This window comes from Terrapene carolina, unplaced genomic scaffold (genome assembly GCF_002925995.2).
Source record: "Terrapene carolina triunguis isolate 2854851 unplaced genomic scaffold, T_m_triunguis-2.0 Scaffold67, whole genome shotgun sequence".
NCBI lineage: Eukaryota > Metazoa > Chordata > Testudines > Emydidae > Terrapene > Terrapene triunguis.
Window position 1 is genome coordinate 18457010 of NW_020664418.1, and position 25841 is coordinate 18482850.

The 25841-nt window shown below is 44.5% G+C and overlaps 1 protein-coding gene across 1 annotated transcript in view; it reads left to right on the forward strand.

Annotated features, from left to right (window-relative positions):
- CA12 (carbonic anhydrase 12) overlaps positions 1–24875 on the forward strand; it is a 33423-nt gene extending 8548 nt beyond the window's left edge. Inside the window, exons 3-9 of the mRNA XM_026648449.1 lie at positions 3517–3696; positions 7232–7374; positions 11817–11912; positions 15329–15392; positions 16603–16760; positions 24254–24380; positions 24805–24875. Coding sequence (XP_026504234.1) covers positions 3517–3696; positions 7232–7374; positions 11817–11912; positions 15329–15392; positions 16603–16760; positions 24254–24380; positions 24805–24875 — 839 coding nt within the window. The remainder of the gene's footprint in view (positions 1–3516; positions 3697–7231; positions 7375–11816; positions 11913–15328; positions 15393–16602; positions 16761–24253; positions 24381–24804) is intronic.
- Positions 24876–25841: the final 966 nt, after the last annotated feature.

Sequence of the window (25841 nt, forward strand, 5' to 3'; positions counted from 1 at the left end):
AAACTGGTTATGGACAAGGAAACAAGCTGATGAGTTAGCTGAAGCCGATGTGGGGAAATAGACAAGAATCTCTGTAGTTTAATCCTCATTTGGCTGTCATTCTCTTTGCTTACCAGAAATGTGCACATCCACCCTGATTTCATTGATGTGCCTAAAAATCTCAGTAACTGGCATATTTTACAAGAAAAAGAATGATCTCCAATCTCAACTGCTGACCAGTTACTAATCCCCAGTAACCCAATCCCTCCAAAAAAGTAGGTCTGAAAAAGTGTATTGCACTTCATGATGTGGTTTCCAATGGCTGAAGTCAGATTTCTGTTTTACTAATCTTTAAAGACTAGCCATTTAGCAATCACGTGACTGCCATAATCTTTTTGGTACAAGATATTAATGTCTTCCTGGAAACCCAATACCTTAGCAAGGTGCAGTCAGAGTTTGGGCCGGGCTTCTTGGGTTAAGACTGGGGCAACCCTTCCTCCCCTGTCCCAGCTCCACACAGAAATCTAGCCTCTGATTCAAGGAAGCAGACATCCATTTTTACTCTGCCTGTTGGGCCCTAACTGACTGCCACCTGGCCCTAGCTCATCTAGCTGCTTGAGGACTGATTTTCATTGGTTCCACCTGCAACTGATCCTTGGTGGCCTCTCTAGGCAGCTCAGGAAGGACTAAACTTGGTGCTCTTTTTCCCCAAAAGGACACCTCCTTCAGGCAGGGTGCACCAAGGTGGTAGGGCCTCCAGCAGAAGCCAACAAATGCCTGGTACACCCTGTCAGTCATTAAACTACAGCTGCACTGGTGCTGGAAAACAGGTATGAAGTTTTGTAGTGTAGAGGCAAGGGAGAACCCTGGAAGTTTTGTCTGAATAGTGACTACAGGATCAGGCCCATGGCATCTGAAATGCATGAATAAGACAGAGAGGGCTGAATTCTACTCTGTTAGACTAAAAGAACTTGTATTGACGTGAAAGGGACGGCACTTGAGGATAGAATTGGTGTAAGTGCTTTAGGTGATGTCATACATTTGCGGGAGAGAGACAAACTAAACAGATTTTGTAGTATATTTGCCACTGTCACATCTAACAAAAGTTGAAATACAGGTTTCACTTCTTGCACTAAAGCTTAATAAAGACTTGCACATCAAGTCTCAACCTCAAGAGGCCAATTATTCTTATTTCCTGATGAGCTGGGTTATATCCTCAAAGTGTGTGTATTCCCATAACCCAGTGCCAAAACAAATAGTACATAGTTCAGATTTCTGTTCTATGTTCTGATGAATGGGTCAGTGTTTTGCTAAAACACATGCAAGACGGATAGCAGTCACCTTTCAACAGTTTCGGTGTACTATTTATTAGCTCTCAAACCCACTAAAGAGAATTTAAATGCTGTTTAAGATATGCCATGAAAATCTGGGAGATAAAGAATCAAAGGGATTTGCAGTCAAATGAAAGCTAAGATAGAAGCTACTCCAGCACTAAGTGAGATCCAATTTAGATTATATTTGTGGAAGACAAGCTCCCAGATCACTGAACCTTAACAACATCAGCATCTATCAATAATTTTCATATTCATTAGTTTTCCTTTTTAAAACATTTGAACTAGTTTTGACATCAATGTTCTGATCTAGGTCAGATTCTGGCACCCATAGTTCAAGAAGGATATTGGTAAGTTGGTGAGGGATCAGAGAAGCACCACAAGAATGATTAAAGGATTGGAAATCATGTTTTATAGTGATAGTCAAGCTGCTCACTCTGTTTAGCTTAACAAAGAGAGGATTAAGAGAGGTGACTTATTCACAGTCTATAAGTACCAATATGGGGAACAGAAATTTGGTAATAGAGGGCTCTTCGATTTAGCAGATAAAGGTACAACAAGATTCAGTGGGTGGACACTAAAGTGGAGAAAATTAAAACATAACATATCTGGTAAAAAATATACTCTGTTAGGGCCCAAACTTGCCAACATGTATGTAAGTGATTTGATTTGGTAGTTAATGGTGCTGCTTCGGTGAATAAACATTTTTAGCACTTCTTTTTAAAGTGTCAGTGCAATTGCCTGGCTACAACACAAAATGATAAGACAAGACAACTAAAATCAGTGCATATCATCAAATCAGCTTTCCGTAAGAGTTTCAGACATTTTGGAGAACTCTAGTAAAATATTCCAGGCCCTTGGACCCACTGCCTGAACACCTGGCTTGATCAAGAGTCAGTGCGCTTTCCCTTTTAGCTACAAGATTTTCCCAGTCTTTTTGTTCTGTGATTACTTCATATATCTCTTCCTAGTGAGCCAAGGAAAAGAGTGTAGCTTCAGGCACCCTTGGAGCTTCAAAAGCAACCCCATTTTGATGACTCTCAGGAAGGACATACCCACCAAATCAAGCTGACTCTCACACTTCATGTGTCTATCTCTTGTTGCCATTTTAGTTGCCTAAAAATGGATATTCAGTCTAGAATACAACAATGGCATGGAGTACAAAGTATGAGTTCTAATGCAGTGGCTCAACAAAGAGACTACTTTTATAGCATTTAGAGAAGAGGTGTTTACTTGTAAAAATGAAATGTTTTTAATCAAACAGTAGAGCATGTTTGAAAGAGATCATCAAAATTATTATGACAGATTATGTCTGAGACAAATCAAGTAGTTTGAGGCTATTCAACCCAAGCATAGGGCCTCTTCTGGGCAGCATCTGCGTGGATCCCCAAGAGTATAAGAGATGCCCCTCTGCCACCACACATCCAAGCAGCAGCTGGCCAGATTCCACACCAGAAGTGTAGTTCTTGTCTCTTTCCTTCTGCCCATTGGTGCCTAGGTGTCTGAAACGGGCCAGGGAGGGTCCATAGCTGACCTTCCCCATAGTAGCCACTGGATGAGTACACTGCACCCTCTGCTACGGGAGGTGCAGTTCCTGGGAGCCCAGATTTCTTTCTGCAGATGCCAGCTGGTGGCATGGCACCTTTAGTTCTCACATTGCCTATGATAAATCCTATCCCTCAGAAAAGGGGCTGTTCTTATAGATAGTTTATTTCTATGGAAGTGAATCATTTACATATATACGTCAAGTTCTCTGAAGGCTTTTCCTATTTGAGGGTGGAGATGACTAGATGCGAGTTCATGTATGTAGTGACTAATAAAATCATAGATTAATGTATATTTACCATTAGAATTAAATGAATTTGAGTCTTAATATATAAGCATTTTTTGCACCACAATTTCTTAGTAATGATGGGTCAAACTCAAACTACTCAGTCAAGGAAGTTACATGAACAGCTTTGATTGCAGGAATTTGGCCCACTCCTTCCAGTAATAGACTGAATGTGTGAAACTGAGAAACAGTTTATCTCACCATTTTAAATAGAGAAAAGGACAGTTAGATTCTGTTCTGGGTTTTGGGTGAATATTCAGGGAAACAGGGGAGTTCTTATATTATCCAAACCAGTTGTTGCTAGCATGTTGGGAAAGTACCAATGAAGACAACAACAAAGATTGATAAACCTGTCTCTTCTGTTAACATTCCCAGGTCCTGATGGAGAGGCAACTTGGCCCAAGAAGTATCCGTTTTGTGGAGGAGTATTCCAGTCTCCAATAGATTTTCATAATGATATTCTCCAATATGATACCACTCTCTTACCTTTAGAGCTTGTAGGCTACAACGTGTCCTCCACTGACCACTTTATGTTGACCAATAATGGTCATTCAGGTAAGGAAATCAAATGTGCAGCAAGAGAATTTGAAAGAAAGAGTTTCTGGACTTATATTTCATTTCTTATATTATTGGCAGTGATCGACCAAGCCCTTGCAATAGAATACAAACATCTTGGATAACTGTCTAAAGAAACTTGTAATTATAAAACACACAGCAGTGTACCATATATATAGCTGTTGCACTTTAGATTAACTTATGCTTGTGAAAAGTTTTTCTTATTAATTTGGTTAAAATACTCAGAAATAGGAACAGAATTTGCAGCTTTGTTTAGAAAGAAGTGAAAAGTCAGTAAATCTGGATGAAGTCACCCTTAATAGATATTGTAATTAACTGGAAAGATAAAAAGTGGTTCACTGAATTTAAGACAAAAATCAAGCAAACCTGGGAGTTTCAGCAAACGCCTCTACTATTTGAATGAAGATAGAGAACTTCCTTAAGTGTGAGACAGAAAGACATATATAACCATTAGGATCAGCTTACACACACGCCTACCGCCCTCCACTGTAGCGTTAAAGCAAGATACCCTACCAACAACAACAGGGATGAGAACAGAGATGAAGCAATCTCTTAAAGCTTCAGAATATTTCAGTTCCACAAAGTAGAATACTTATAAGCCAATTCCCCACAATTTTTTCTAGAAACAACTTAAAGACTTACAAACGAGAACAGCAGCAAGGCTCTCCTGCAGCACATCCTTCTCCAGTACTGCCAAAGCGTCAAAAAACCCTGCATTATAAAATACCTCAGACTTCACCCCTTCCCAGCATGCTTTGTTAAAAGGAGCTTGACAGGCAAGCCTCTCTTTTCTCACTGTTTCTGTGGGATAAACATGCTCTGTACCATACCCGTAAATAGCCAGGCCCCCCAAGGAACTGTACTGGGATCAGTTCTGTTCAACATATTCATAAATGACCTGGAAAAAGGGGTAAACAGTGAGGTGGCAAAGTTTGCAGATGATATGAAATTACTCAGGATAGTTAAATACAAAGCAGACTGTGAACAGTTACAAAGGGATCTCACAAAATTGGGTGACTGGGCAACAAAACGGCAGATGAAATTCATTGTTGTTAAATGCAAAGTAATATACATTGCAAAACATAATCCCAACTATACATACAAAATGATGGGGTCTAAATTTGCAATTATCACTTAAGAAAGAGATCTTGGCGTCATCGGGGATAGTTTTCTGAAAACAGCTGCTCACACAACTCTCCCAGTCAATTCACATTCCATGTATTAAATTCTACAAGAATATAAGGGGGAAATGTTCTAGACCAGGGATCGGCAACCTTTGGCAGGCTGAGGGATGTGCTGGCCACTGCTTCCCGCCGCCCCCATTGGCCTGGAGCGGTGAACTGCGGCCAGTGGGAGCCACGATCGGCCCAACCTGCGGATGCAGCAGGTAAACAAACTAGCCCGTCCCGCCAGGGTGCTTACCCTGGTGGGCTGTGTGCCAAAGGTTGCCGATCCCTGTTCTAGACTCCCTTAAATTGCCTAGAGAGTTCCAAACACTGCTAAAAATGATAATCCTCCAGATACTATAACATATGGCATGTGCTGGATTCTGGGTTAAGAGCCTGAATGGTTTATTCTGCTATTCTAATTCTCTGTGTCTGTTACAGCTGTCCCCCTGCTGCATTCCTTTTCCCCCCTCTCCTTTCTGTTTGTCCTGTGTGGCCGCCCCTCCCGGCCATTGTGCTAACTAAAGTCACAGCCCTATTCATAGGAATGGCTTGTACAGACTAACTGGAGCCATTGCTCTGCCTAGGGAGGGGGCTTCTTGCTTCTTTGTTTGGTTCCTTTGTTCAGACCCGGGCTCGGTGTGGGGGGCGCTGCCCAGAAATGCAAGACCTGAAGTGGCCAACTAGTTAAGCATATGAGTCATACCTGTGGCTCAGAACATGCCCAGGCATGCCTATGCTTACCTGCAGCCTTTCCCTGCCTTCTCTCCTCCCCTGTATCAAGAGGAGCCAATCAAAAGTACTGGTGGGAAACTGCCTGAGTTTGCCTTTAAAGCTGGACATTTTCTGATCAGACCTCGGAGAAGGTCCTTGCTTTGCCACCTGGTCTGATCAGCAAGGGGTCTTTGGGGGGCCCTCTCCCCGCTCTCGTTTGTTTTTGAGTGTACCCCCGTTTTTAAACTCCCCTCCCACGAACAACGAATTTGTGCCTGGAGATCTCCTGATTATTGTAAGCGAATCGAGTCCTCTCTCCATCCTCCGATGCTACTGCCGTTCCTGTCTCTGTGCTTGCTGCTGTCCTGGGGAATGGTAAGAACTCTCTCTTGCAAACTCCCTCTGTCCTAGCTGCTGGCCTTGTTTCCCCAGTAGACAGACTCAAGCTAACTCCTTGGTCTGTATCTGTAATCTGTTTCTGGCTCCGCAGCGCCTTTGCTGCTAGAAATAAGCCTGTGCTGCTGCGAGGCTGTGCCTTCCTGGACTGTATCCTGGGCTGCCGGCTTGCAGCCACCCCACTGCTGCGGCCACCACTAGCGCCCCCCCTCCCCCGGGTTGTACCCTGGGCACCCATCACTCTGCCCTCTGGAACTGCTCCCCCTCCCGATCAAAGAAGTGGCAGGGAGTGTAAGGTGCACCTATTAGAATCAGGTTCTTAGTCCAGATAAGTTGTAATTTCATTTTGCATAGCTGTGGTTAAGTTAGGTTTAAAGAATTGTTTGTATTGTGCTCTGTAAGTTAAGTTTAAAAAATTGTTGCATTGTGTTCTGTTAGTTACTAATTTGTGTAGTCTTGGTTAAGTTAGATCATAGATAAGATTTTGCTGTGTTCTGTATAATTGTGGTTAAGTCTGTCTTCCCGCTACCCCCCCCCCCGAACTTGCCCGTGTCTCCCCCCGAGCTCCCCAGTCACTCGTTGCAGTCTCTCTGCTGTTTAAACTTGCAGCCTGTCTGCTCTCTGTGTCTCCCTGAGTTTAAATCTCCCTCCGCAGCACCTCTGCCTTTGGTCTCCCTTCCCACACGTGCTCACCCCGCTCCTACTGCTGCCAAACCTCAATTGTATTACTAAAGTCTAGCATAAACCCCCATTGGTTACCCTTTTCCTTTCTAACACCCCTCACATTTTACATTTACACCACTGTGACATATTTTTACCTAGAGTTGTTGGTTATTTAACACATTTTACCCATAACTGTTAGTTGGTTATATGCTGCTGTGACACACCCTTTACATAAAAACTGTTAGCTACCTGTTACATTTATACTTCAGTGTGAATTGGTTACCAACTGTATTGTACCCCACTATTGAAACCCCCTATCCTATTTACTAAAAGAAACCCCTCCCCAATTGTCTACCTTAACAAACCCCATACCCCTCACTATTGAATTTTCCCTGTTTTTACATTTTCTTCATAGTTTATTTTGCACCCCACCAGTGCAGTAGTTGTCCCCCAAGATCCCCTACCTGCTGGCAGGGTCACTCTGAATCCAATAAAGTCAGACACAATAGTTCTGTGAACCAAGTGCATCAACACAGCAATATAATCTTCTCCCATATTTTTTGGTCTACTTGCAGTAAGAATGAGTCTGTTTCCTACCATGCACATCAGAAATCTCCCTTTCCAATACACGGCAACTCAGCTTCACCTACACTGGGGAAACAGGAACAAGCCAGAAGGCTCAGAGCACACAGTCAGTGGAAGGCATTTTGCAGCAGAGGTAAGATGGTCTCAAGTCAGAGAAATCTGGAAGGGAAAGTTAGACAGTTCCCACTATTTCAAAGCTAAAATTTGTATAGGCAGTGGTTGATGTATTCACCACTTGTGTATAAGAACATTCTGCCAAAGAAGGCACACAGGCACTAATTTAAGCACTTATGCTCTTAATATTTAATATATCCTATATCAAGATGCTACAAGATGCTCTGGATTTAGGCTGGACTCAGTAAGTGGTATGGCTTTGTTGCTAAAGCATGACACTGGGAATCAAGAGATCTGAGTTCTACTCTCAGTACTGACACTGACTTGCTCTGTAACTTCAAGCAAGTTATGTATTCTCTTGGCACCTCAATATCTCCACAATGGGGATAGTGATTAGCTGCAATAAAGGTGTTTTGTGAGGCTTAATCTCACTGTTTTGACATGCTTTGTGATAGCTTTTATATAGATGTATCCATCAGACTAAGAATGATTTGGTAGGTCTTTTCCACTTCTACCTTTCCTGATTCTGTCATACTGATTTAGGAATAGATATTGAAAAGCAGCACCAACTGCTAAATCACTGAGAAAGCATTGAATCAAAATGTTTGGCTTTTCAAAATTGATCCAAGTGTTTTGCTTAGAGGTTTGCGTACATGTAAACTTAAAATGTTTGTACCATGCAGATACTCTAAATTCTGCTGCTTAACACCTATCTATTCAACTGGAGACTAGAGATGATGCAGAGCACTGTTTAAGTAACAATGTATAATTATGCTCTTTGTTGCATGACACAAGCTCAAATAGTCTCTGTGCAGTTCTGCTTGGGTTCAGTGTAGCAGATGTGGAAGTGCTATGTAACCGTTACATGAATAGTGTCTGGGTCCTGGTCGGCAACATAAGGTTCTATATAGTTAGATTGGTTTAATAGAATTTCCTGTATGAATGTATTAGTCTAGCTTAATAGGGGGCTGTTGGAAAAACAGCAGGGAAACAACGCAATGGATCTAGATAGGCCATACTCCAAAAATATTTGTGGGGCAATTACAGGAAAACGGCCTAGTTCCAGGTTCCAATCCGAAGTTGCACTGTTGTTTTGCCAGTTCTGGACACTAACAGATCAAAGAGCTACAAAACAGTTTAAAACTGACACATTCTCTGAGAAGAGACTGAGCAGCTTGTAAAGGAGTCATTCCCTGAAGCAGTGGGGAGAAATGATTGGTGAGTTATGGGATGAAACCATCACATAGCCTGTAGCGGTCCTTGAGTGCCTGTAGGATGCTTAGACCTACCAGAATCCTGACTGCTCAGATGGGCAGGCACCTGGTAAACTAGACATGTGCATAATCTGTTATTGTTTTAAGATCTTTTTCTCTGCAGTGGTTTTGTTCTAAATAAATAATGCTCGGCTTTAAGAAGGCTGTCTGATTACTGCATACCACCGTCAGTGTTCTTGACATTAACAGACCTGCAGCTATGAACTATAAAACAGGCCTGCTGAGGTAATCGCAGTTAGCACCTGGGAATGGCAGTCCAAGGCCTGATCTGAGAGTGGGAGAATTGCATGAACCCACCCCAAGAGCGGTGATGGCTTGAGGCCTGAGAGAGGGTGCATTTGCACAGACCAGGAGGGGTCTGTAATGGTGACAATCAGTTCTAAATGCATACAGCACAATTCATGGAAATCTATTTTAGTAATCAACACTGGATTTAGCAATGAATAATTATATGCTCAATTTATTCAATTTATAATCCCAGAGTAATTACAAGTCTATCTGAAATTGAAGTAGGATTAATGGTACAATTCTAGGCTAAGGACAATACCCATACCCTTTGCTGAAGCTATTGGAAAGGCCATTTCTTTCTCACAGGCTAACTCCAACAGTGGAGACTTCCCCTTCTTCAGTGGCTGTGGGAAGGGGTTCTGTGCAGTTCAAATATTTTTCAGAATAAGTTTGTCTGTTACCTTAAATCCCTGCTCTACATACACCAAGTCATCACAAGGGTGAAGTTGGAGAAATCCAGTCAAACATAATTCATTAATGAAAGCTCATTCAGTTGGATGTATATGTTAGCTGGTTAAGGAGACTTGTTTCTAAAAGGAATTTAACCTTCCAATTTCCGAGATACAACTATACCTCAGTATCTTCACTTGCATTCCTAAATTTAAATTCAGGAGTGCTAGAATCTTTGGTGCTTCTGCCTACTCTATTCAATATAGGTTCTTATACCATGCTCATCACTGTAATAGCTGGGCACTTTACAGTAGTGCATTAAGCAATGTGACTAACCTCTCATGTGTGATTTGTTCTCTCATCTTCTCCCCATGGGGAGAATTGTATGTACAATGCAGTGCTTTGTTCTGGTAGTTTTTTTTGTTGTTGTCAGGGTGGGGAGCTAATGCCTATCTCAAGCCACTTCATTCATATGGTAATTCATAAGACTTCTACCAGGAAATTTTCTGGTTTGTAATAAATAGCTTTGGGACTGGCACAGAACAATGCTGTTTGGCCCTAGGGTGGACAGGAGGAGATATGAGGCCAGAATCCTCTCACACTAACACCAGCATGACTCAAGATTAACTCCATTGACGTCAACAGAATTCCTCTGGATTTATATTGCTGCAAAAGAAAAGAAAATTTATAACTGCCTATTTCCTACATGTAGCAACCAAGGGTGTAGCCAGTCTTGTTTTGGCTTAATTCACATACTTTAACATGAAATAACTGCACAGCTGGTGACTTGCTCAGCTATCCAAGACTACATCAGAGAGCCAAACCACAATATTATCCAATTAACACACTAAATGCTCGTGTTAAGCAAGTTAATTGCATAACTGCTGAAGAGTTTGCATAATATTATATAGTAACAATGTAATAGATGATGTTCCATATGGGACAGGAAAGTAGTGTAAGGTACGTAGCAAAGCCCAAGGGAAAGCTTAGTAAGTCAGGCTTCCATCAGAGAATTCCCAATGCTCATCTGATGTTTTAGTGGAAAATTTCCAGATTGTTAAAGAGTGATCCATCAAGCAAGACCAAACCAAGCATCAGCTTCCAGAACATGATTTTGTTAATACTAATAATCTTTAATTGATAGGTACCTATACATGAGGTCTCTGGGAACCTTAGAAACAATAAACTGAACACACTATTTACACTAAATTCTTGACTCTTTTTTGAAAACAGTAAGCATATCAAAATTCAGTATTAGATTTCTATGTTCCCGAATCACTGTGAACTGAGAGACTAAGTACTGTCACCTGTCATGCAGTTGTTCTCTCTTGCAAATTACTATGCGAGTGCCTGATCCTGAACTATTAGAATTTTTCCATCTACTTTAATGGTACAAAAGTGGGTCCAAAACCTTTTTTGCAACTGTTTTAAAAAGTGATTATAAAAAAATCAGAATATTTGTTAAACATGGGTATTTAGAGGACTTAATTTTAAATACCCTTCTCTTCCATGTTCTTTTTGTAGTTCTCCAATAAGCACAAATAACGGTGCTGTTGGCAGACCCCATTCCAGCTGTGTAACTAAGTCTCTCTTGCAGCCTATTTATTTATATTTCCACACTGACAGCGTCAGTTTCAGCATGTTAACATTTCTTGTTCAAAATATTTAACTTTACAAGGCAGTTCTAAAACTGTTCAATTTCTGATGACAAAGAATCACAGGCCAGGTGTTTTAATGTAATTAAAGTACAATAAAAAAAATTCAGCGTGAATTTTTATGCATGATTGATGTGCATGTAAGTGTGTTCACTTGGCCATTTCAAGTTTGGTCTGGGATTATTTTAAAATGACTTGACCTCTCCATGACCAGTCTTGGGGTCAGTATGAGGCATAGACACCACAGGCCCATGCCGAAGGCAGTAACTTCTGGCACTGTGTGATTAGATCACAATCTCATCTTTAATTTAAATAAAAGAAAGTTTCTAGTCCTCGTGGTCACAAAGAAAAGCTTGAAAATGTAATCCAGGGTAATTGATGCAGTGACATCTGCCTGAGTCTGCAGGCAATCTGAAACAATACCTCTTAAAGGGGTGAACTGTACCATGAGTCTCAATGGGGGTTAACCCCAAGAGCCACTGCTCTGGTTTCCACCAAATCCACCCCAGCAGAGGACTCTGTGCAACAGGAGAAGAGTACAGGGGGCCCATCATACCCACCCAAGAAGATATACCTTGATTATGTGGCAAGTACTGGGGGTGGGGAGAACACCTGCTGTTGACTCTGCCTCTCTGTGGAGGAGAGGAGATCCCCGCCAATCATGGGTGAAAGAAGGCAGCACCATAACACTGCCTTTGCTTCGCTGAAAGGGGAGGGGGCCTCCTGCCACTGCTAAAGGGGAAGGTGCTGGGAGGCCTTATGTTGTGGTGTCTAGGGCCCTGGATTGTTTTATGACAACAGAAATGCTACCATGAGCCAGAGGTGATAATACCATTACTTCTTCCTCTCTGTAGCTTCATATTGTACATTATAACTCTGACAAATATCCCGATGTAACAGCAGCAATAGACAAATCAGATGGGCTAGCAGTTTTGGCTATTCTCATTGAGGTAAGATGCATGCCTTGTGCTTTTTTCATATTTAATAATGCTATAACTAAAGCATCTGTAAGCTTTAAGTACAATTAGATGGCTGGGATTAACTTGGAGACCATCAATATTGGCATGTCTGGCTATATGGTCTCTCTCTTCCACTCCACCTACACACACATATAGGGTCAGATTCTGCCCTCAGTTATATTTCTGTGAACTAGGTGTATAGTGCAGGAGAAAAGATTGAGTTCCCTCCAATTTTAAAATGAAATAACATCAGGCATGTTCATATCCTTTTGAATTTGCTTTCTACAGACTAAGGAGCAGGTGAGTTTCTCACAAATGATAGTAGAAAGTGAAGATCAAGTCTGCACATTTGAATAGTCCCAGATAGTAAAGGCAGTTTTATATGTAGCACAGAACACTTTTTAACACAGCAGGGGTCACCAGGCTGGCAGAACCCTGGCACAGGTAATTAATTATTGAAGACTAGGATATGACCATACCCTTCACAACTAGTACTTCACAGGCACACAGTTCCTTTGTATCAATGAAGCTGGTGGTGACAAAAAAATTATGAGACAAGTAAATTAGTGCACCTTTCAACACAGCAGGGGGACAGATTTCCACACCTAACCTTGACACAGAGGCAATTAAATAACCCAGTCAGCAATCTGATGGAACCTCCTGTAACTCTGCCAGGCAAACATTTCCAATTACTTTCTGTAAATGTGACCAAAAAAGGCTAGCTATAAACTCAGCACTCAACTAATGAACTTCACAGTAGAGCGGATTGGAAAATGTGTTTTCCCCCGACGAACATTTTGACTTTTTGTCAACAAAATTGAAAACCCAAAAACTTTCAGTTTTCCATTGAAAACCTGAAAGTGTTCAAGGAATGCAGACACTTTCTGAGAAAAGTTTTGTTTCTTTGAAAACCCAACTATCTGTCAGAAGGCTTCTGGTTTTTCTACAAAATGCTTATTATATAATGCTGCTTAAAAATCAAATAAGGACATCTCCAAATTTAACATTATTTACTTATTTCCATCTGAGAACTTCAGAAACATGGTGGCTTTCAAAGTTGAACTTAGGATACAATTTTTTCTGGTTGCCAGATGAGTTGCTGAGAATCAGCTCCAAATTATTAAGAAAACAGGCGTTGATTAGAAGCTATAGCAGTAAGTCTCTTATTGGATATTAGAGTTATGACATTCACCACTGGTCCTGCCCTTTTAACAGTGTCATTCTTTATTTTGAATTGCAAGCAGCAGACTAACAATTTCTGGTTGGCAACAGAGAACCCAAAATATGCTACCTATGGCTATGACTAGAAACCTATGCATGATCTGAGAAGCCTGTCAGTGTAGAATTAGGATGTATAAAGTTCTTAAAGGAAACAGACTTCCATTTGTTTGCCCAACAGGCTAGCCACTAAAAGGCTACCTGTTTTTCCAAACACACACCATAAGGTGTGTTACAGAATAAAGAATGTAGGCTTCATCTAAAACCTTCCTGGTCTGAAGTCTTCTGCTCCATAATGCTGTTCTGCAGTAAGGGACCAATCCTGGCTATATAAAGGATTGCAAGATGAGACCCTAAGAGGTTACATTTTATGAAGAACTGTGTGGAGTTTCAGCTAATGAGAGTTGTGCAGCTATATGCTTTGGAAATTTATCCTACAGTCAGATATTACTGGTTACTTAGTTTAAGACTACTGTTATTCATTGAGTCCAAGGGCAGAAGGGACTATTAGATCATCTAGTCCAGGGGTCTCAAACTCAAATGACCAGGAAGGCCACATGAGGACTAGTTCACTGTCCCGAGGGCCGCATCACTGACACACACCCCCTCGCTGCCCCCGGCCCTGCCCCCACTCCACCCCTTCCATGAGGCCCCGCCCCTGCCCCGCCTCTTCCCTGCCCCCATTCCAACCCCTTCCCCGAAGTCCCCACCCCAACTCCACCCCCTCCCTGCCCCCAAGGGTGCAAGAGGGGTGTGGTGGGGGCTCAGGGCTGGGAGTTGGGGTGTGGGGTGCAGGACGGGTGAGGGGTGCGGCAAGGGGTCGGGGTGCAGGGTGCGGCAAGGGGATCAGGGTAGGGGGTCGGGGTGCGGGCTGCAGGAGGGGTGAGGGGTGCGGCAGGGGGTTGGGGTGTAGGGTGCAGAAGGGAGTGCGGGGTGTGGCAGAGGGTTGGGGTTCAGACAGGGGGCTCAGGGCAGGGGGTTGGGGTGCAGCAGGGGTGTGGGATGCAGTAGGGGGCTCAGGGTGAAGCAGGGGGTTGGGGTTCAGGCAGGAGGCTCAGGGCAGGGAGTTGGGGTGCAGGAGGGATGTGGGATGCGGCGGGGGCTCAGGGCAGGGGATTGGGGTGCTGGCAGGGGGCTCAGGGCAGGGAGTTGGGGGACAGGGGGCAGGAGGGCTTCGGGCTCTGGCCCAGAGCTGCTTACCTAAAGCGGCTCCGGGATGGCAGCGGCACACACCAGGGCCAGGGCAGGCTGCCTGCTTCCCTGCCTACCCTGGCCACAGCCCCGCTCCGCGAAGCAGTTGGAACCATGTCCCTGCGGCCCCTGGGGGAGGGGGGATGCAGGGCTCAGCGCGCTGCTTGCCGCTCCTCTAGATACCTCCCCCAAAGCTCCCATTGGCCGCGGTTCCCTGTTCCCAGCCAATGGGAGCTGCGGGGGGTCAGTGCCTGGAAACCAGGGCAACACACGGGGCCCTCTGCTCCCCCCCCCGCCCTCCCCCCGGCCACAGGGACGTGATGCCAGCCGCTTCAGGGAGCGGCGCGGGGGTCGAGGGGGGCAATCCCACGGGTGTAGTTTGCCCACCCCTGGCCTGGAGGTAGGCCGGGAGGGGAGGCACGGGCCGCAGGAAATAGCCTTGTGGGCCGCATGCGGCATGTTTGAGACCCCTGATCTAGTCTGACCTCCTGTTTGTAACAGGCCTTTAAATTTCACCCAGTTATTCTGTAAGCATTAGTATACAGCTCAATTTAATTAACACATACAATAATCATTGAACTGATTTAAGGCAAAATATTTCTCCTTGAACACTTTAGTTATTTAAGGCTTTAACTTTCCAATTCATCATATTGGATAATAAGCCACAACTGATAAGCCATAATTATGACAATTTAATATTGTGTAGTGTGATAAAGAAATCAAATACCCCCAGGCTGCAGCTTATAATTTTAGAGAGTAAGAGTGTATTGAAATGGAGAGTAAGGAGGGGACAGACTAAACAAAACAATCCCAGGGCACAGCCTTAATTTCTACATCAGCCTATGTTATTACATCAGTATTGGTGTTGTTGGATGGAAAATTTCACTAAAAGGTGACACTGTCAATCAAATGTTGAACATCAGTTGTCTGAAGAATTTAAGATTATGCATACAGAGCCCTGATTACCTGGACAGCTGTTAACAGTCTATTTGTTACAGATAGGCCCATTCAATCCATCCTATGAGAAGATCTTCAGTCATTTCCAGAACGTGAAATACAAAGGTGAGTGGCTGTTGTATGCAAAAGATCAACAGTGGCTGAATGTATCAGAACCTTATCACTGATGGGATTCATGCAGGGCATGTCATGCTTTTGTCAAAACTGCTTCAGAACGGTTCCAAGTACAGTGCACTCCTCTTAAGTGCATCATACAGCTAGCTTGAGGTAAACTTCTGTGCATTAGTATCACATGTTCCTAACTGGGTTGTATGACTTGCATGTGCTGTTACTTTGGTTACTTGCCCCTCAATTTAGTATGCAGATAGCTGATTTATGCAAATAATGATCACTGGTGTGCTCACTGCCAGTAAACAAATGGTCAGAACTCACCGGATTTTTTCCTCCGGTATCTTTTTAAAAAAAGCTGTTGGTGGATGCAGTAAAATGCAGACAATGTTGACGAGATGTATAGAAATATGGTGTTGACAAGAAAATCTTCAGCGGAGTGGCAAAAACACTCAAACCATTATGAATAGCAGACAGCGTATTTCAAACCCGAGTCCTCTACACATAGGTCTACACTGTGGTTGGAGGTGTGATTGCAGCATGGTTTGGTATATCCATGCTAGCTTTAATCTAGCTAGCACAGCTAAAAATAGCAGTGAAGATGTGGCAGCATGAGCTTCAGCGCAGGTTAGCAACTTGAGTACATACTCAGGCTCCTTGGTGTACTTGTACAGCTTGGTGCTGAAGCCTGCACAAGCACGTCCTCTCTGCTAGTTTTAGCTGTGCTAGCTAAATTAAAGCTAGCACAGATACACCTATCAAAGCTGCAATCACACCTCTGATTGCAGTGTAGACAAACCATAAATGTCTAATATTGGGTAGTTGTCTGCATTGCTTATAAAGAAATTCATTCAGTAGTGCTCCTGAGCAGAGCGCACTCAATAGTAAAGAGCAACTTTTCTCATTAATCACAACCCTGGTTTGGTATCCAGGTGTAACATGTCAGACTTGTATAAGAACAAATTTAGAAGTGGTTTAATGAACTACATTTCTATATTAAATTGGGTCTAGCATCTATCAAAGTAAATTTTTTCCTTTTCCATTGAGATCAGAATGTTTGCTGAAAACAAATTTGCGCTACTGGGACTCACCTGTGCAGAGATATACAGCAAACCAATGCAGTAGAAAGTCATAATGATGCAAAGTAGATTAGCATTGAGAGAAGTGTGATTAAGAATACGGAATTAACATGGATCCTCTCTTTCAGACCAGGTAGCTCTAGTCCCAGGTTTTGACATCCAAGAACTGCTTCCTGACCAACTGGATGAGTATTATCGCTATGAAGGATCCCTGACCACTCCTCCTTGTTTCCCTAGTGTTCTCTGGACAGTTTTCCGACACCCAGTAAAAGTTTCACAAGAACAGGCAAGTTTAAGTAAAACAGATATTTTCTTATTTAGCCTGTCATTGTAGCCTAAAGTCTGATATTAAATTAAATGCTAATAAATTAATCTGTTTGGTGTTTATTAAGGAATGTTAAATTTGTATTCTCATTTCCTGTATTCCAAATATGAAGTTTTCCATAAGGTCTCTCTGACAAAGCTCTGTCCTTGTCTCCGTGGGTCCTGCATTTCCTGGCGGATTTCGCTAGCCTCAGAGGCTCACTGTGACCCTCCACTTAACCCTTCTCTCTCTAGAGACAAGGGTCACAGTCTACTGAGCCATTTTCATCATAAGCCAGCGAGGGAGGTGAGGAGAAGCTATCCTCCTTTGCACAGTCTCTGTTGTCTCCCAGTCTCAGTAATTAATCAGGGGGGCAAAGGGGCGGGGGAGCCCGGCCCACCCTCTACTCCGGGCTCCAGCCCAGGGACCCTAATAGTATCAACTATGGTAGCTGACCTTTTAGGAACAGGACACGTACAATTCCCTGGGCTACTTCCCCACAGCAGCCCCCACTTCCTCAAGCTCCACTTCACCTTTACCTCAGGGCCTCCCTCCTTGTGCCTAATATGGTGTGTACAGCTCAGTCTCTCCCACAGCGCAACTTCTTCTCACAGCTCCTGACATGCGCGCATAGGCGCCAACTTTCTCGGGCGCGGGTGGGTGCCCGCGCTCCCCGCCCCTTTCCCCACCCCAATTCCACCCTTTCCCTGCCCCGGCCCCCATTCCAAAATCCCCGCGCTAACTCCGCCCCCTCCCTGCCCCATTGGATCCCTTCCCCAAATCCCTGCCCCGGCCCCGCCTCTTCCCCCAGCGCGCTGCGTTCCCCCACATCCCCTCTCCCTCCCTGCCCCGCGAATCAGCTGTTTCGCGGCGCAAGCGCTGGGAGGGAGGGAGGAGAAGCAGGATGCGGTAGCGTGCTCATGGAGGAGGCAGAGGTAAGCTGGAGCAGGGGGGGCGGGGAGCTGCCAGTGGGTGCTGAGCACCCGCCAATTTTTTTCCGTGGGTGCTCCAGCCCCAGAGCACCCACGGAGTCGGTGCCTATGCATGCGCACCCACCTAACTCGGAGGCTTTTAACTAGTTTCAGCCAGCCCCTGATTGGCTTCAGGTGTCCCAATCAACCTAACGTCCTCCCTGCCTTCTGGAAAGCTCTTAATTGACCTGGAGCAGCTGCCATTTACTTATCCTGGTACCAGGGATTTGTTTAGCCTGGGGCTAATATATCTGTCTCCCACTACTTTTCTATAGCCATCTGGCCTTGCCCCATCACAGTCTCATAAAAATAAAAGGTGTGATTATTCAGATTAATCTTGGAGTGGGAAAAAGAAAATTATTTAATCTCTTTGATCCATCATACTTTGATTGCAATTGATATGCAAAGGCCACGGTGCTGGAGACTGGATGGCTCTTTAATTCAGAATAAACACATTATAGTCCAAATTTTCAGCCCCACCTTAACGGGATCTTTATTTTTGTGCCCACAACTTTGTGGATAAAAATAACTGGTGATGCAGTTTAAGGTCACCTGAACTTCCAAGTACCTGACTGCCCCTGAAAATTAGATACAGGACACCTTAATTGTGTCTGCTAACCATCATAGGTGAAAAGTTTCACCCACAGTTAAACAGGCACACAGAGAGAGATTTATGTTTGAAACTCGTAGTCAATTCCTTTGTTTCAGCACTTGCTCTCTACATGCAAGTATCTTCCATGAATTGCTAGTCCAATCCTATGTAACAGTAATATCCAGATAGGAACAACTTCTAGCTTTGATTTTGGTTTCATAAAACCAAAGCCTAACTGGCGACGGGTTATTTGGCAAAACGAAAGCTACCCTGGTTTTTACCCACCTCTAGTCTTCATGTGCACGTCTTAGGCTGTGGCGACACTCGAAACTTCAAAGTGCTGCTGCGAGAGCGCTCCCGCAGCAGCGCTTTGAAGTGCGAGGGTGGTCGCGTGCCAGCGCTGGGAGAGAGGTCTCCCAGCGTTGCAGGTATTCCACCTCCACGAGGCTGGGGCACTGTTTACACTGGCGCTTTACAGTGCTGTAACTTGCTGTGCTCAGGTGGGTGTTTTTTCACACCCCTGAGCGAGAAAGTTGCAGCGCTGTAAAGTGCCAGTGTAGCCATAGCCTTAGAAACTAATTAAGTTTTTTCCCCCCTTCTCAGGTGGTCAACTGATAAACTAGCAGGAAAAGAGAAGAAACATGTTCTATACTGAGTTATATAACCCCCAAACACCAGCTTCTTCTGACCCACATCAGGTGGAGAGAGCTTAGCTAGTAACTTACAAATAAGAAATCCAAACTGTTTTATCACAGAAATCTATGACCAAGTTAGCAGCTGCACTCCTTTTGGTGAGCATTCCTTACCTTACCAAAATATCCAGCTTATTAAGATTACTTCTATTACTTGCTTCAGACTTGGACTGTTTGCGCTAATATTTCAACCACCCCTTCATGGAAGGAAACTTTCCCTCAATAATAATTATTTTTTTCTTCACTAGTCCTTTTATTAACTTAAAATCAGACCCACTCATGTGATACCTATTCCATTCCAGGTCAAACAGCAGGAACGAGTGGGATTGGGTACTTTTGGGGGGGTTTTGCATACACAGATGTTTGTTTGCTGTGTTTTGAGGTTTAAGAAAAACAAGCAGAGAACAAATCTACAAACATTCATCATGAAATAAGGGCTTCCTCTTCCACATTTTCCTGACAGCTAAATATCAATTATTAGAGTCACTCTAACATAATTAAATTAAGTTCATATATGGACATGGAGAAACAGCCTTTTAGACAATTGAGGTCACACTGTTTGCACATCAAATTATATTTGGCATAAGTGCTGGAACTAGGGGTGCTGCTAATTGCATCCCCTGGCTTGACATGGTTTCCATCATATCCAGGGTTTACAGTTTGGTTCAATGGCTCTCAGCACCCCATTATGAAAATTGTTCCAGCACCCCTGACATTTGGGCTTACACAGCACATTGCATTGGTAGCTACTGCATAACTGAACCCAACTCCTTCATCCATCCCTGTGTGTTGAAACAGTCCCTCACTGGATGGACTTGATTCTGAGGGTATGTCTACACTACGGGATTAATCCGAATTTATATAATTTGAATTTTGGAAACAGATTGTATAAAGTTGAATGTATGCGGCCACACTAAGCACATTAATTCGGCAGTGTGCGTCCATGTACCGGGGCTAGCGTCGATTTCTGGAGCGTTGCACTGTGGGTAGCTATCCCATAGCTATCCCATAGTTCCCGCAGTCTCCTCTGCCCATTGGAATTCTGGGTTGAGATCCCAATGCCTGATGGGGCCAAAAACATTGTCGCGGGTGGTTCTGGGTACATCCTCCCCCCTCTCCAGGGAAGCAACGGCAGACAACCGTTTCGCGCCTTTTTCCTGGGTGAACAGTGCAGACGCCATACCACGGCAAGCATGGAGCCCGCTCAGCTCAAGACAGCAGTCATGAACATTGTAAACACCTCACGCGTTATCGTGCAGTTTATGCGGAACCAGAACCTGCAAAACCAGGCGGCGAGAAGTAGGCTACGGCAGCGCGGCGGTGAGAGTGATGAGGATATGGACATGGAATTCTATCGAACCACGGGACCCAGTGCTTTGGAGATCATGCTGTTAATGGGGCAGGTTATAGCTGTGGAACGCCGATTCTGGGCCTGGGAAACAAGCACAGACTGGTGGGACTGCGTAGTGTTGCAGGTGTGGGACGATTCCCAGTGGCTGAGAAACTTTCACATGCGTAAGGGCACTTTCATGGAACTATGTGACTTGCTTTCCCCTGCCCTGAAGCGCCAGAATACCAAGATGAGAGCAGCCCTCACAGTTGAGAAGCGAGTGGCGATAGCCCTGTGGAAGCTTGCAACGCCAGACAGCTACCGTTCAGTCGGGAATCAATTTGGAGTGGGCAAATCTACTGTGGGGGCTGCTGTGATGCAAGTAGCCAAAGCAATCACTGAGCTGCCGCTACGAAAGGTAGTGACTCTGGGAAATGTGCAGGTCATAGTGGATGGCTTTGCTGCAATGGGATTCCCTAACTGTGGTGGGGCGATAGATGGAACCCATATCCCTATCTTGGCACCGGAGCACCAGGGTACCCAGTACATAAACCGCAAGGGGTACTTTTCAATGGTGCTGCAAGCACTTGTGGATCACAAGGGACGTTTCACCAACATCAACGTGGGCTGGCCGGGAAAGGTTCATGACGCTCGCGTCTTCAGGAACACTACTCTGTTTAAACGGCTGCAGCAAGGGACTTTCTTCCCAGACCAGAAAATAACCGTTGGGGATGTTGAAATGCCAATAGTTATTCTTGGGGACCCAGCCTACCCCTTAATGCCATGGTTCATGAAGCCATACACAGGCAGCCTGGACAGGAGTCAGGAGCTGTTCAACTACAGGCTGAGCAAGTGCAGAATGGTGGTGGAATGTGCATTTGGCCGTTTAAAAGGTTGCTGGCGCTCGTTACTGACTCGTTCAGACCTCAGCCAAAGAAATCTCCCCATTGTTATTTCTGCTTGCTGTGTGCTCCACAATCTCTGTGAGAGTAAGGGGGAGACCTTTATGGCAGGGTGGGAGGCTGAGGCAAATCGCCTGGCTGCTGATTATGTGCAGCCAGACACCAGGGCGATTAGAAGATCACACCAGGAAGCGCTGCGCATCAGAGAAGCTTTGAAAACCAGTTTCATGACTGGCCAGGCTACGGTGTGAAAGTTCTGTTTGTTGAAAACCCGCCCCCTTGATTGACTCATTCCCTGTAAGCAAACCACCCTCCCCCCTTAAATCACAGCTCGCTTTTAAAGGAAATAAAGTCACTATCATTTAAAAATCATGTATTCTTTATTAATTGATTATAAACATAGGGAGAGAACCGACAAGGTAACCTGGGTGAGGTTTGGGAGGAGGATAGGAGGGAAGTAAAAGGCCACTGAAAAAATTCAATATAATGACAGCCTTTTGGTTGGGCTGTCCACTGGGGTGGAGTGGGAGGGTGCACGGAGCCTCCCCCGCCCCCGCGTTCTTACATGTCTGGGTGAGGAGGCTATGGAACATGGTGAGGGGGGAGGGAGGTTATACAGCGGCTGCAGCGGCAGTCTGTTATCCTGCTGCCGTTCCTGAAGCTCCACCAGACGCTGGAGCATGTCCGTTTGATCACGCAGCAGCCCCAGCGTTGCAGCCTGCCACCTCTCATCTCGAGCGTCCCTCATGACCTCAAGTTCACTGGCATCTTTCATGTACTTAGATTCCGTGTCCTTCCACTCATTCAAATGAGCTCTTTCATTGCGGGTGCATGCCATTATTTCCGAGAACATCTCATCTCGCGTCCTCTTTCTCCGCCACCTTATCTGAGATAGCCTTCGGGACGGAGGAGGGAGGCTTCAAAAATTTGCAGCTGCTGGAGGGATGAAAAAAAGGAGAGAAGTTTTTAAAATGATACATTTTACAGAACAATGCTTATACTCTTTCATGGTGAACAACACTATTCACATTACATGGCACATGTGATTTCAGTACAAGGTCGCATTTTCCATCTTAATATTGAGTGCCTGCGGCTTTGGTGTTAGAGATCACAGACGCAGGTCCGGGCAACAGAATTCAGTTTGCATGCGGCCATGGTAAGCCATTGTCTTTCGGCTTCTGCGCCCTCCTTTCCCACATACCAAGCAAAGCCCGTTGAGTGCTGCGGTTTTCCTGTTAACCTTCAGCAGCAGAAAACAAACTAACCCCCCCCCCACCCCATCCAATTCTCTGGGATGATCTCTTTATCCCTCCCCCCACCGCGTGGCTGGTATCAGGGAAGATCCCTGCAGAAACCAAACTAACACCCCGCCCCCACCATGAATTATCTGGGATGATCGCTGTACCCCTCCCCCCACCGCGTGGCTGGTATCAGGGAAGATCCCTGCTAGCCAAAGGCAAAAAGCTCAGCGCCAATCCCCCCCCCCCACCCGCGCTTGGCTAACTGCAGGGAAGGATTTCTTTTCAGCCACAGGCAAACAGCCCAGTAGGAACAGCCACCTCTGTCCCCTTAATTAAATTCCCATATTTCAACCAGGTTACCATGAGCGATATCACTCTCCTGAGGATTACACAGCGAGATAAAGAACGGATGTTGCTTGAATGCCAGCAAACACCGGGACCATACGCTGCCAGGCTTTGTCATGCAATGATACCAGATTACTTGCTACTAGCATGGCGTGGTCAAGTGTCCTACCATGGAGGACGGAATAAGGCTGCACTGCCCAGAAACCTTCTGCAAAGGCTTTTGGAGTACCTCCAGGAGAGCTTCATGGAGATGTCCCTGGAGGATTTCCGCTCCATCCCCAGACACGTTAACAGACTTTTCCAGTAGCTGTACTGGCCGCGAATGCATCCCAAGTCCTCAGGGCAAATTAATCATTAAAAAACGCTTGCTTTTAAACCATGTTTTATATTTTAAAAGGTAAACTCACCTGAGGTCCCTTCCATGGGGTCATGGTCTTGGGTACTGGCTTGGGAGGGTACTTCAGTCAGGCTGAGAAAAAGATCCTGGCTGTTGGGGAGAACGGAGTGCTGGGTGCTCTCTGCAAGCTCCTCCTCCTCTTCCCCGTCCGCAGAATCCTCAGGTGTGGCTGATGAGATTACCCCCGCCTCGGACTCCACGGTCAGAGGTGGGGTAGTGGTGGCGGCCCCCCCTAGAATTGCATGCAGCTCAGCGTAGAAGCAGCATGTCTGCGGCTCTGACCCGGAGCGACCGTTTGCCTCCTTTGTTTTCTGATAGGCTTGTCTGAGCCCCTTGACTTTCACGCGGCACTGCTCTGAGTCCCTATTGTGGCCTCTCTCCATCATGCCCTTGGAGATTTTTTCAGAAGTTTTGGCATTTCGTCTTTTCGAACGAAGTTCTGCTAGCACTGAATCCTCTCCCCATATAGCGATCAGATCCAGTACCTCCCGTACGGTCCATGCTGGTGCTCTTTTTTGATTATCGGCCTGCATGGTTATCTGTGCTGATGAGCTCTCTGTGGTCACCTAATCTCTCTTGTGCTGGGCAAACAGGAAATGAAATTCAAATGTTTGCGGGGCTTTTCCTGTCTACCTGGCCAGTGCATCCGAGTTCAGATTGCTGTCCAGAGCGGTCACAATGGTGCACTGTGGGATAGCTCCCGGAGGCCAATACCATCGAATTGCGGCCACACTAACCCTAATTCGAAATGACAATATCAATTTTGGCGCTACTCCGCTCGTCGGGGAGGAGTACAGAAATCGATTTTAAGAGCCCTTTATTTCGAAATAAATGGCTTCGTTGTGTGGACGGGTGCAGGGTTAATTAGATTTAACGCTGCTAAATTCGAATTAAACTCATACTGTAGACCAGGCCTCAGTGTCATTTCAGCATAAGATGATGTCTAAACATACCCACCTTGCGTTTTCTATACACTGGATGCTGAATTGTATGCTTTGTTCCTAGCTGCTGGCACTGGAAACAGCTCTGTACTGCACACAACCCAATGACCCCGCACCCCTGGAAATGGTTAATAACTTCAGACACATTCAGGAGTTTGATGAAAGGCTGGTTTCTGTCTCCTTCCGTCAAGGTAAGTAAAATAAATGCCTATGTAAAGAAATAGTAAATAGTTATGCATGTGGATTTGGAATACTAAGTGCCTATAGCATTGCTTTGGTTTATTCAGGCACAAAGAGATCAGTAGGAGTTTTCACACAGTATCGTTTCCCCTTACATTGTGGTCTCCCTTTTTCTCCTCTTACAGTTGCTTATATGAGCAATTGTATGAGAATAAGGTGAATACAAAGTTCTTTTTGTCACCCATTAGGATCAAGTGAGCAGATCCCACTCAGTCATTGTCCTTTGATCTTGAAGAGTAGAGTGAGGAAGATCGGGCAGGGGAAAGTGTATTGGGGAGCCCCAGCCCTTCTTGTAATGCTCAATGGGAGAAGAATTTTTTGATATTATTTACTCCAGACCGTTTTTCTCTCTAATTTTGAATCTTTTACTTCCAGTCACTGTTTTAAGTGGCATTATGATCACGTACATCCTCCAGTTCCATGTTGCCAAATTTTCCTCATTTTAATTAGCCTGTCTAAGCTTTTATCAATTAACTCTAGCATACTCCATAACTGCACTGCAGCCCCACATCTCTGGACCCCAAACATATTTAAAAACTTTTGCTGAGGCTCCAATCCTGCTCCAGTCAAAGTCAATTACAAAATGCCTGCTGACTTCAACAGAGACAGGATTGGGCCCTTGGGAAGTTTCATGAGATATGCAATTTGATTTTAATACACAAAAGAAAGGGCAGAACTTTGCAGGGCATGTTACAAATTGGAAATCTAGTAATGCAGAGAATAGTGGAAACATATTCCTTTTTATAAGTATCTGATTAGAATGAGGCAGAATATGTTAACCTTTGGGGAAAAAACTACGTACTTTTACATTTTGGATTGAAGAAAGACCATTTTTTGATCCAATCTTGAGGCCTGATCCTGAAAACATGTATGGGAATAAAGTTATTCCAGTCCAGTGACCACTAAACTCAATAGATGTCTTTCCATGGGCTCTGAACTAGACTGTAAGTGTTTGCAGGGTCAGGTACTTAGCATGTGTGTTTTTAATTTAATAAAAAAAAAATAGCACCTTGACTTTGGAAAGAGATTTCAGACACAGTGATGTCAAACTCAGCAGGTACAGGATAATTATTGTGCTGACCACACTCTTAAAAGGAATCATAATTTTGCATTGCAGGGAGACTGTTTATGAGGAATTACAGAGGATGTCCTTGAGGAGTTTGAGTTTGACACCTAGAAGAAAAAATAACTCATAACAATGGATTGCATAATCCACTGTTATGGATGTAAAATTAGCCATCTTATTAAATTGAAGTCTAAGGACACAATTGGTTTAAAGAATTTATTATGTAGTGCTACATAATGACAATTGTGTGTGAGGGGCTTTTGCATAAATGCCTGCACCTTTGATGATGAGCTTTCCTGTGTATCAGTACGGTTTACTTGGATTATTTGTGCAAAATGAACTGTAA